This window comes from Sinocyclocheilus anshuiensis, unplaced genomic scaffold (genome assembly GCF_001515605.1).
Source record: "Sinocyclocheilus anshuiensis isolate Anshui unplaced genomic scaffold, SAMN03320099.WGS_v1.1 scaffold1409, whole genome shotgun sequence".
In the NCBI taxonomy this organism is placed as follows: domain Eukaryota; kingdom Metazoa; phylum Chordata; class Actinopteri; order Cypriniformes; family Cyprinidae; genus Sinocyclocheilus; species Sinocyclocheilus anshuiensis.
This window is the reverse complement of record NW_015549642.1, coordinates 286,047-298,686: the sequence shown is the minus strand read 5'-3', so window position 1 is coordinate 298,686 and position 12,640 is coordinate 286,047. Positions and strand designations below refer to the sequence as shown.

General features: G+C 38.1%; 1 protein-coding gene across 1 annotated transcript in view; it reads left to right on the top strand.

Annotated features, from left to right (window-relative positions):
• Positions 1–232: 232 nt before the first annotated feature.
• LOC107659890 (inactive phospholipase C-like protein 1) overlaps positions 233–12,640 on the top strand; it is a 76,350-nt gene continuing 63,942 nt past the window's right edge. The window contains exon 1 of the mRNA XM_016448989.1: positions 233–929. Within this exon, the coding sequence (XP_016304475.1) occupies positions 756–929 (174 nt within the window). The 5' untranslated portion in view covers positions 233–755. The remainder of the gene's footprint in view (positions 930–12,640) is intronic.

The window sequence follows — 12,640 nt, the reverse complement described above, 5'->3', positions numbered from 1 at the left end:
GCTTAATTTCTCCCAAACATCTGGTAAACGCTAATGAGTAACATTCCTGAAGCTCATACGCATTGGCTCCTCCTCTTTGAAAGACGAGCGTTTAAAGTTTGTGAAAATTGAGAATGTCTGATTGGTCACTACACTCGTCAATCACGAGCTTTACGGACGCGAGGGGCGGGCTTAGGGGATCTAAGGGGTTGTGCCAGTGTCAGTGGCGTTTCTCATTCTTGTCTAACCAAACAACACACAGTGAGATGAGGCGAGCAACATCCACAACCAGTACTCCGGCGTTTCTTTTCCATCATGCTGACACAGAATGCACACATTTGGGGTTGTTTGATGCCCGATAGTATTTGGTGACCCGCAATCCCTCCGCTCTGCTGCATATCTGTGAGCAATTGTGCATTTCTGCACGTGTTAGATGCAGATTGTTTGACGCGCACTGGATCAATGAGAGAAGTTAGGAACCGGCGGTGCTTTTTAACTTGTTGCGCGGTGATGCAAGTGTCCTCTTGCGCAAGAGAATGATTAATGAGCCAGTTATACATATAATTTCTTCTTCGAGCTGTGTGAGTGGCAAAAGTTGCTTTAGGATGGGCTCAAGGAACGAGATCCATTCTCAACCTGCCGTAGAATCTGCGCAATTAAGTTAAATTGGACTACCGGAGCTACCCAAAGACCCATATTAAGAATTGGATGTGGATGTTCTTGGGTCCAAATATAGAGTAAAATTATATTGATTTCCTAACCAACTAATCCTGGAGATGTCGGAGTCTTACGAGGACAGGGTGTGCGGGGATGGAGCTCCGGACTTCATCCCACCGAGAGCGATTCGATCAGGCCGGCGGAGTGGAGTCAGCGTGCCGCTGGTGGAGCGCGACGAGGCGGCTCTCCTAGAGTCGGTGAAAACGGCACCGAGGAGGAGCAGCATCATTAAGGTAATAGCAGAAACACACCTGTCAGTTGGCAAGAGTTTGGTAGTGTAAATCGTACTCAATCTTGTCTTTTCAAACGAAACTGTTACAAGAATTCAGATTGTGGAATAGAGTGCGATCGACCGTCTCCATGTAAACAACAGCATGTGTCCTTGCAGTTCATATGTTATGACACGTGATGTAACCATCACTCCAGCGTTCTATTATTCACATTCCTTATGAATTGAAATTATGTTCAGTACATCATATACATAAATAAATATAACTCTGAGCCCACTGGTCAGCATTACAGATCTTTCTGTTGTGCCTTAAATCCTTGAAGTTAAACCCATGAATTGATATTTCACAGATATGAGATTACCTACTGGATTCAAACATCCTCACCTGTGAAATCACCTGACGGTAAAAATTTAATCACAAGAGAAATGCCTGTCGTGCCTGTAGTGGAATTGTGATTTTGCCATAAATTGATGTTATTATAAACCTTCATATTTTTAAATCCCGTTTACTTGCCTGTCATCCACATAGGGTCAAAAACATTGGGTTTTTCAGATCAGGTATGATTTTGTATGTCACTAAACTGGTCATTAATTAACATAACCATAGATATTTGGACTCTTTTTCTTGGATGGAAGCACAAAATGCAGTAAAATGAAAAGAGCCAGAGGCCGTTTTCCACAGCATGGTTGTTACAGTATGTAAACAGCAAGGCCATTGTGACCTAAAGGTTGACCTGAAACAATTCCATTTTGCAATAATAAAGCATAGACAATGACTTCAAAGAGATGAATGAAATGGGATACCATATTTACTAACTTTCTAAGCGCTTATAAGGATTTCGGAAGAAAAGGAGATGTCAAGAGGTTGGATTAATAGCCTGACATGTTTGAAACACTCAAATGCCCTTTGGGTCTTGGGTTTACTAATGCTTAAGATAATCATTGATCCAGTGTTACGGAGTAATGCAGCAATGACTCTACATCAGTGCTTTGCAGTGAAGGTCAGACAATTATCTTCAGCTTTATTAGGTAGAAGGATTACGGAGCAAGACAGCAGGGTCAGTGACTATGAGGGGTGTCTAGTTATTAGACTCCGTACATAGGATTTATATAAATGTTGTTGCAGTGTGATGTAAAATGTTAATATCACTTTCTGTTTGCATGGCTGTAATTGAAACTTTTGAAATTTTATTTGTGACATTCTCTTATTTGAAATGCAATTTCTTCTTGTTTAGATTTTGCATTTGCGACAGTAGGAGCCTCTTGAGAAGCTGGTGCTGCTGCTACACCCCACAAGACTGTAATCTGTATTTGGGTGCTGCCCATAACCAAGTTCAGTACTTTCAGTGCTCGAATAGGCTGTCTTAGTTCAAGTGAGCAGGAAGTGGCATAGGGTAATTGACAGATGGCAACGAAGCTGATGATATCAGTGTCAGGCACCGTCGATAGAGCGGAGAGAGGAGGCAGCGTTCATGTGACTCATCTCAGCTTGGGTTCTTGGTTCTGTTTGTTTGAGATCCAGAATGTGAGTAATGTTCCCTGTCCTCAGCCAAAGTGCGTAGCCCTCCAAGACAATGTCCAGAGCATCATTGTTTTTAAATGGATGCAGAACTTGTAGCTTACACCTATTTAGTACAGACTTGAGAACTTGTTGCTTGTCTGATATCTACAGACCTCCCTCTGTGCAGTTGTGCATGCACAAGAGCACCGCACATCAGTGTAATAGGCAAATGGAGTTGATCCTGCAGCATCCCTGAGCATGCAGTGACCTAACCCTTCCCCCATGCCTCTATGTTCTTGATAGTAATGATGGTAGTAAAATCGAATTGTTTTTCAGTTCTGGCTGTCTTTGGTGAGAGAATGTCCTAAAGTTTCCCAGATTCAATTGCCATATGTGTTCTTGGACCGCTAACATGGTTAAGAGTTTGTAATTTTTGACAGTGTATTAGTGTGGTGCTCAGGAGACAAACTGGATTATAGCCACTTGTTGACTTGCTGGTTTTGAAGGTGCTTGCGCTCTCATGGTTGAATAAAATAAATTATAGGCCTTGGCCTATGTACATTTCGTTGTATGTGGACAATGGAAGAGGTGTTAAGTAGGAATATGTGTACAGTGTCAAAATTTTACTCAATATTATAAGTCAAAGTATCTGGCCCAAAACATACATAAGTAAATGCAAAATGTTTATTTTTTGTATTTAATTATTGAAAACTAAAGTGTTTTTGTTGGCTTCAGATCTTCTAGAGTGGATATTTTCATTGTGATGTAAGTTTAATGCACAATTACTTTTTGTAAAGTAACCTGTTATTCATTGGATTGGAATATTTCAGTAAAATGAAAAAAAAGAAAATAAATTATTTAAGTCATGAAGACCTGATATTTGTACTCTGAAGGTCTAAGTGATACTATGAAAGAAATTGAAGAGCACAAATATTCAGATTCTGTAATAAAGAAAATGTCACAAAACAGTACATCTTTTAGTAAAGAACTACAGTTACTCAAATAGTTTATGCCACTGTTTTGGTATGATTTTTTTCCCCGCAAAATATATGTATTCGCATTTGTTTTGGTATGATTTTTATGAAGAAATAGGAAACCACTCTGCAAATTTAGTGAGTTTTGACAGTGAGCTTTAGGTTGAGCAGAAAAGCAAACTTGGGGAATCCGGAGTACAGAACCGTGGGGAACACCTTGCTTGTTTTTTCAGCCTCATGAGCACTTTCCATTTAATCAGTGCTGTCTGAACACAGCTTAGTACAGTTTTACAATGTTCCAATCCACACAATCTCTACCTCACATTTCTCCTTATTTGCTGTAATACTCTTCCTTTTCTTTCTACTTTGCCATTCTCTGCCAATCTCTGTCCCGCTTCCTTTCCCCCCTATATTTCTTTAGCTGTCTCTCTCCCCTCAATGTTCTCATGCAAACAAAAACAATATCTAATCTTACTCATTAAAGATTTGTTCATCCATAAATGAAAACTGTCATCACTTCCTCTAATGTTGTTCCAAACCTGTATGACCTAATTTCTTGTGTTCTAGAACACAAAAGGAGACATTTTGAAGAATGTACTGTTCATTCTTTTCAGTGTAAATAAAATAAATGGAGAGTTGATTGAAGATTTCAAACTTGAGGGTGAGTAAATTGACAGATTTTTTTTTAATTGTTGAATGTATTTTTAATCAAAGCAAAATTGAACCAAAATCTAAATTATATTATGATATTAAACACTTGCTGTGAAGAAACCCCCGGGCCCTTTCCTAGGGTCCATTATTCTTTTTTTTGTTTTGTTTACCAGTTAAGTAATATGACATATTACCGTGTTTATTTAAGATCTTGACAAAATCTTATCCAAGATTTTGGATCTTTTGATCACAGTAAACTTTGTTCTGCAGCATTGCACTCTGTTCTGGACAGTGATTGTATAGAAAGCATCACTGGCTGCTGGTCAAGAGCAATGACAATCTGGCTGCTATGACACTGCGTGACTGACTTTGTGGTTAAGTGGGCCTGTGTATGAGTGTTTGTCGGTGTCCTGAAGGCAAACTTGGACCTCTGTCCTCTAGTGTCACTCAGTTACTGGTGCCACAATCATCTGATTGCCGTTATCCTTCCTATCTGACACAAGTGCTCATCTAAGCCTCTGGGGCCTCACTTGTGATCAGTGGCCTATTGTGTGGTGTCAAAATTACAGATGTCATTGTGTTCTCGTGCTCGACAGATATGTCTGTGATTGGCTACAATGATAATCACTTCACCGAGTGCTTACACAGATACACACGGGAGTGTTTGAAAGCAGCGTCTATCAGCAGATCCCTAATATATCTGCTCATAGACAGATCCGCTGATAGACGCAGCTTTCAAACGCTCCCGATCATATACATAAATAAATATAACTCTGAGCCCACTGGTCAGCATTACAGATCTTTCTGTTGTGCCTTAAATCCTTGAAGTTAAACCCATGAATTGATATTTCACAGATATGAGATTACCTACTGGATTCAAACATCCTCACCTGTGAAATCACCTGACGGTAAAAATTTAATCACAAGAGAAATGCCTGTCGTGCCTGTAGTGGAATTGTGATTTTGCCATAAATTGATGTTATTATAAACCTTCATATTTTTAAATCCCGTTTACTTGCCTGTCATCCACATAGGGTCAAAAACATTGGGTTTTTCAGATCAGGTATGATTTTGTATGTCACTAAACTGGTCATTAATTAACATAACCATAGATATTTGGACTCTTTTTCTTGGATGGAAGCACAAAATGCAGTAAAATGAAAAGAGCCAGAGGCCGTTTTCCACAGCATGGTTGTTACAGTATGTAAACAGCAAGGCCATTGTGACCTAAAGGTTGACCTGAAACAATTCCATTTTGCAATAATAAAGCATAGACAATGACTTCAAAGAGATGAATGAAATGGGATACCATATTTACTAACTTTCTAAGCGCTTATAAGGATTTCGGAAGAAAAGGAGATGTCAAGAGGTTGGATTAATAGCCTGACATGTTTGAAACACTCAAATGCCCTTTGGGTCTTGGGTTTACTAATGCTTAAGATAATCATTGATCCAGTGTTACGGAGTAATGCAGCAATGACTCTACATCAGTGCTTTGCAGTGAAGGTCAGACAATTATCTTCAGCTTTATTAGGTAGAAGGATTACGGAGCAAGACAGCAGGGTCAGTGACTATGAGGGGTGTCTAGTTATTAGACTCCGTACATAGGATTTATATAAATGTTGTTGCAGTGTGATGTAAAATGTTAATATCACTTTCTGTTTGCATGGCTGTAATTGAAACTTTTGAAATTTTATTTGTGACATTCTCTTATTTGAAATGCAATTTCTTCTTGTTTAGATTTTGCATTTGCGACAGTAGGAGCCTCTTGAGAAGCTGGTGCTGCTGCTACACCCCACAAGACTGTAATCTGTATTTGGGTGCTGCCCATAACCAAGTTCAGTACTTTCAGTGCTCGAATAGGCTGTCTTAGTTCAAGTGAGCAGGAAGTGGCATAGGGTAATTGACAGATGGCAACGAAGCTGATGATATCAGTGTCAGGCACCGTCGATAGAGCGGAGAGAGGAGGCAGCGTTCATGTGACTCATCTCAGCTTGGGTTCTTGGTTCTGTTTGTTTGAGATCCAGAATGTGAGTAATGTTCCCTGTCCTCAGCCAAAGTGCGTAGCCCTCCAAGACAATGTCCAGAGCATCATTGTTTTTAAATGGATGCAGAACTTGTAGCTTACACCTATTTAGTACAGACTTGAGAACTTGTTGCTTGTCTGATATCTACAGACCTCCCTCTGTGCAGTTGTGCATGCACAAGAGCACCGCACATCAGTGTAATAGGCAAATGGAGTTGATCCTGCAGCATCCCTGAGCATGCAGTGACCTAACCCTTCCCCCATGCCTCTATGTTCTTGATAGTAATGATGGTAGTAAAATCGAATTGTTTTTCAGTTCTGGCTGTCTTTGGTGAGAGAATGTCCTAAAGTTTCCCAGATTCAATTGCCATATGTGTTCTTGGACCGCTAACATGGTTAAGAGTTTGTAATTTTTGACAGTGTATTAGTGTGGTGCTCAGGAGACAAACTGGATTATAGCCACTTGTTGACTTGCTGGTTTTGAAGGTGCTTGCGCTCTCATGGTTGAATAAAATAAATTATAGGCCTTGGCCTATGTACATTTCGTTGTATGTGGACAATGGAAGAGGTGTTAAGTAGGAATATGTGTACAGTGTCAAAATTTTACTCAATATTATAAGTCAAAGTATCTGGCCCAAAACATACATAAGTAAATGCAAAATGTTTATTTTTTGTATTTAATTATTGAAAACTAAAGTGTTTTTGTTGGCTTCAGATCTTCTAGAGTGGATATTTTCATTGTGATGTAAGTTTAATGCACAATTACTTTTTGTAAAGTAACCTGTTATTCATTGGATTGGAATATTTCAGTAAAATGAAAAAAAAGAAAATAAATTATTTAAGTCATGAAGACCTGATATTTGTACTCTGAAGGTCTAAGTGATACTATGAAAGAAATTGAAGAGCACAAATATTCAGATTCTGTAATAAAGAAAATGTCACAAAACAGTACATCTTTTAGTAAAGAACTACAGTTACTCAAATAGTTTATGCCACTGTTTTGGTATGATTTTTTCCCCGCAAAATATATGTATTTGCATTTGTTTTGGTATGATTTTTATGAAGAAATAGGAAACCACTCTGCAAATTTAGTGAGTTTTGACAGTGAGCTTTAGGTTGAGCAGAAAAGCAAACTTGGGGAATCCGGAGTACAGAACCGTGGGGAACACCTTGCTTGTTTTTTCAGCCTCATGAGCACTTTCCATTTAATCAGTGCTGTCTGAACACAGCTTAGTACAGTTTTACAATGTTCCAATCCACACAATCTCTACCTCACATTTCTCCTTATTTGCTGTAATACTCTTCCTTTTCTTTCTACTTTGCCATTCTCTGCCAATCTCTGTCCCGCTTCCTTTCCCCCCTATATTTCTTTAGCTGTCTCTCTCCCCTCAATGTTCTCATGCAAACAAAAACAATATCTAATCTTACTCATTAAAGATTTGTTCATCCATAAATGAAAACTGTCATCACTTCCTCTAATGTTGTTCCAAACCTGTATGACCTAATTTCTTGTGTTCTAGAACACAAAAGGAGACATTTTGAAGAATGTACTGTTCATTCTTTTCAGTGTAAATAAAATAAATGGAGAGTTGATTGAAGATTTCAAACTTGAGGGTGAGTAAATTGACAGATTTTTTTTTAATTGTTGAATGTATTTTTAATCAAAGCAAAATTGAACCAAAATCTAAATTATATTATGATATTAAACACTTGCTGTGAAGAAACCCCCGGGCCCTTTCCTAGGGTCCATTATTCTTTTTTTTGTTTTGTTTACCAGTTAAGTAATATGACATATTACCGTGTTTATTTAAGATCTTGACAAAATCTTATCCAAGATTTTGGATCTTTTGATCACAGTAAACTTTGTTCTGCAGCATTGCACTCTGTTCTGGACAGTGATTGTATAGAAAGCATCACTGGCTGCTGGTCAAGAGCAATGACAATCTGGCTGCTATGACACTGCGTGACTGACTTTGTGGTTAAGTGGGCCTGTGTATGAGTGTTTGTCGGTGTCCTGAAGGCAAACTTGGACCTCTGTCCTCTAGTGTCACTCAGTTACTGGTGCCACAATCATCTGATTGCCGTTATCCTTCCTATCTGACACAAGTGCTCATCTAAGCCTCTGGGGCCTCACTTGTGATCAGTGGCCTATTGTGTGGTGTCAAAATTACAGATGTCATTGTGTTCTCGTGCTCGACAGATATGTCTGTGATTGGCTACAATGATAATCACTTCACCGAGTGCTTACACAGATACACACGGGAGTGTTTGAAAGCAGCGTCTATCAGCAGATCCCTAATATATCTGCTCATAGACAGATCCGCTGATAGACGCAGCTTTCAAACGCTCCCGTGTGTATCTGTGTAAGCACATGGTGAAGAGCGTGAAGCAATGATCATTGTAGCCAATCACAGACAGGTCTGTTGAGCACGTGATCAAAAAAACCCCCTAAACTTCAGTACCGACATTGGTACTTTTGACAACACTGCTAGTGTGTATTTATGTGTCTGTATTATAAAGTCGGTTTATGATCCAGATCTGCTTAGAAAACTAGATGGGTACAGTGACCACTAAAGGTGTTTTATGGCTATCTGTGTGGGGAAGTATACAGTCTTTTATCAGAGGATGCAAATTTTGACATTTTCATAGCCCTTTTCCTGTGCATATTTCAAAGAATTTGGCTCTGTTTCCTAGCAGTACCTCAGGTGCCTGCATCCAGAAGACTTTTGTCTCATTAACATTGTTTTTTTTTTTTTTTTTACATTTCCTTGCTTTTCAGTGCCAGGTGAAAACTGGACAGCATTTTTGCCTTGTTTGGCCACTCTGTGTGAGTCAAGGCTTGTGAAGAAAGGGAAAAATTAATGCCAAACTTTCTTTTTAGACAAGTTGCCAAAAGCTGTAGATTTTTATAAAGTTCAAACCTCATTCCCCAAACTTTTAATCTAGCTGCCCCTTGGTTTTTGTGTCAGCCTTCATATAGCATTTTACGGTTATCATCACCCGTCGGTGTGGAGACAGCTGGAATGCAAAGAAGTTGGGGAAATACAGAAAGTGTGAGTGAGAGAAGTTCTGAGGTGAAGGAGTGTGAGAGCTGAAGGAACTGTCTGCTTATATGTTATAGCTTCCTGTTTAGTAACACCCAACCTGCAACTGATGTTTTGCTTGTCTGGTGCATGCTTTTACTTGTGATCACCTACATCATAAGTACTGATATCTACATCATAGTCTGATATCAGCAGTGTACTGTATGTGCCCATTACGGTGACAACAACATCCAAAAAAGGGACTTTAGCGCATGGAGGAAAGGCAGAAGTACAACAAATGTCAGAGTGTGACTCTGAACAGCGGTGACAAGGGAAAGCCATGCGTGCTTAGGCGTAGACAGGAAGTACAGTACAACAGATCATATGATAGCATGAAAATATGAGTAAGTTGAATTAGAGGGAGTAGTGTTGAAATGGTCACTTGTGCACTTTTTACTTCAGGGTGGAGTTCAGCATGTGGCCGATCAACTGATAGCAGCCGAATTAGAACTGCTCCCTTGGTAGACCACGGCCCAGAGGGAAGTGATCTCTGGTTGTGGGGTGTTGTTTGACTACTTTTTGGGGCCAACACACCGAGACATGCTCACAAACACGCCGTCGTCACTGATTTATGGTAAACAAATGAGGGAGGATATGACTCAAAAAGGATATGTATCTGTTCAGGTTCTCTGCATTGTTGTGTATGCAGATCTTGGGTGAAGTTCTCACCCTGTCAGGGTGAAATTTACACTGTTATTCCAGTCTGCAGTTTGTCATAGAGGTTTCCCAGGTTTCCCAGAATTTTTTTCAGAAAAATTACAGTTGTTTTCTGTAATGATGACCATCGATCTTATTAAAGCCAGAGTTTTCAACCTAGGGTCAATAAAGGTGTAGGCTATATTTGCATTTATTTGATGAAAATACAGTAAAAGCAGTAATATTGTGAAATATCATTACAATGTAAAATAACTGTTTTCTATATTAATATAATTTTGAAGATGTAATTTATACCTATGATGACAAAGCTGCATTTTAAACAGCCATTACTCCAGTCTTCAGTGTCACATGATCCTTCAGAAATCATTCTAATATGCTGATTTGCTGTTTATTTCTTATTGCTGCTTATTCACATTTTTTTCAGAAACTTTGAAGAATAGAAAGTTTAAAAGAACAGCATTTATTTGAAATAGAAATATTTTTTAACATTATAAATGTCTTTTATGTCACTTTTGATTAATATGTGTCATTGGTGAATAAAAGTATTAATTTATATTATATTATATTATATTCCTGCATGTATATTGCATGTAAAAGTGAAAAATTGTAATATTTACATGTGATTATAATTTTGAAACCATGTTTATTTTATGAACATATGTGCCGTGCAATGTCATGCTCCATAGACTTCTATTTTAAATGCTTTTAGGAATGTGCGATATATATTGTATACGATAATATTGTAATTGTTGTTTAAATTATATGCGATTTGACATCATCGAGTATATCGCAAAAACCAAACAAAAACACACCCAGTGACTGCACCCCTACACTATGAGATGTAGGTTAGACCAGTGTTTCCCAACCTTTTTTTAGTCGCGGCACCCTTTGGAAATTAACTTGTGGCACCCTACAAAATTAATTTTGTCACAATATTTGAATTTCTAACTTCGATTTGATCATTTTAAAAGTATAGATATTCGGTACAACAGGGAAGAACTGCAGAATATAATGTCATACAGATATTTTTAATATTATTAAAAAATTTTGTCCATCAATGGTGGCAATCAGTAGGCTAATTTCTATTGAAGAGACCAATTTATATGACAGATTTTAATGCAGGCTTTTATACATACGTAAACATTATTTAATTACCATTATAACTAGCTATCTCACAAATTTTTGCTCACTCAGTGTTTTTTTAATTTTACAGTGGGGTAATTTTGGTGGGGTGAGGTAGGTCTAACAGTAGGGTTTTTTTTTTACCAATTATCCAAATATTGTTTAGTCCTAGAAAGCTATTATTATCAGAACACGTGAGCATAACATAGCGGTTAGCAGATCAATGAATGAGAGGGCAGCGTTACCAGAGTTGCCCATATACCACACCATGTTACAACACAGTAGGGCTATTACAGACAGAAACAATACTGTACTACATCGATGTTTCCTGTCGGCTCAATTTTTGAGTGGACTTTGCTGTTCCGATGAGCATGAACAGTATACGAGTGGAGCTGAGCGGAGCACACACGCATAGAGCAGGATAATACGCAGAGCGTCACACCACGTGAAAGTGAAACCTGAGTGGTGAACTAATTTTCGGCAGCCGAAATTTCGGTGCATCTCTTAATTATTGGCGACATCAGAAATGGATATTATATAATAGCTACTTTTTTGAACATTTTAGAAATTTAAAAATATTAAAAAATGATTTTTTACACGGCACCCCTGCTCTCGACAGACGGCACCCCAGGGTGCCGCGGCACCCCGGTTGGGAAACACTGGGTTAGACTGCTGCACGAGCACATTTAGAGTTTAGTCTAAGAGTTAGTCTAATAAAATACATTTACAATTCCCCCAAAATTCAAGATAAGGGGGCAAATATGCCCCAATATGACTTTTATATGTCTTTTATATTTATATCATCTGATATAGCTTCACACAAAGAGTACAGTTTTTTTTTTTCTCCAAATATCAGTACGATTGCAAATGTGATATTGATTTTATAAAATAGTCAAATAAGTTAGTTAATTTTAATGTTAATGTTAACATTTTAGACACAAATTCCTGTTTTTGCTCTATTTCATCAATGAAAATAGTTTCAAACAAAGACACCTCAGAAATGTTTTCAAAATTTTATATTTAAAACATTAATCTCCACATAAATGTATGAATTTAATTGCACTCATGCCACCTCTGAGCCTCATTAATTAAACGTCTGAAAATGTACCTGTGCCACCTCTGTACAAATAAATTTATTAATACTAATTTCATATGATTGGTAACCTATTTGTCTTATTCTACTTCTTATTATATTGTTTTAAATAGAAATTTTAAAAAGCTTATAAACATACATTTTTGAATTTGACATAGATGAAAAAGATGCCATTACAAAGGTAAAAAGAAAATACCCCTGTAAGTCACTTTGAGTCAAATGTCACCTTGTATTAGGAAGGCAAATTGTAGCCGAAAAAAAAACTTAGCGTGTGTGTTGATGTGCAGCCTAGAGCCTTGGGGACAGTTTTCTTAAGCCCACTCCCGCTGAATTTCTGACCATTACCGCCCACTCCCACAACGTGTGTGTCCCGCTCCCGCAAACATTCTAATATTGTATAATATTTTCACACATCAGGGAGCTGCTATCAATATGCGGGGTATTGAAATCGCATTTGAATGAGCGCTCGCTGTTCACGTTCACTTTTGATTTCGCGATCATGCGCACTCTGTGTGATGGGAGCACATCTTATAGTGTGTGCATAATTATTAGGCACGTTGATATTCTGATCATATTTTTTTCCAAGCACATTTTACCAATTCCAAACC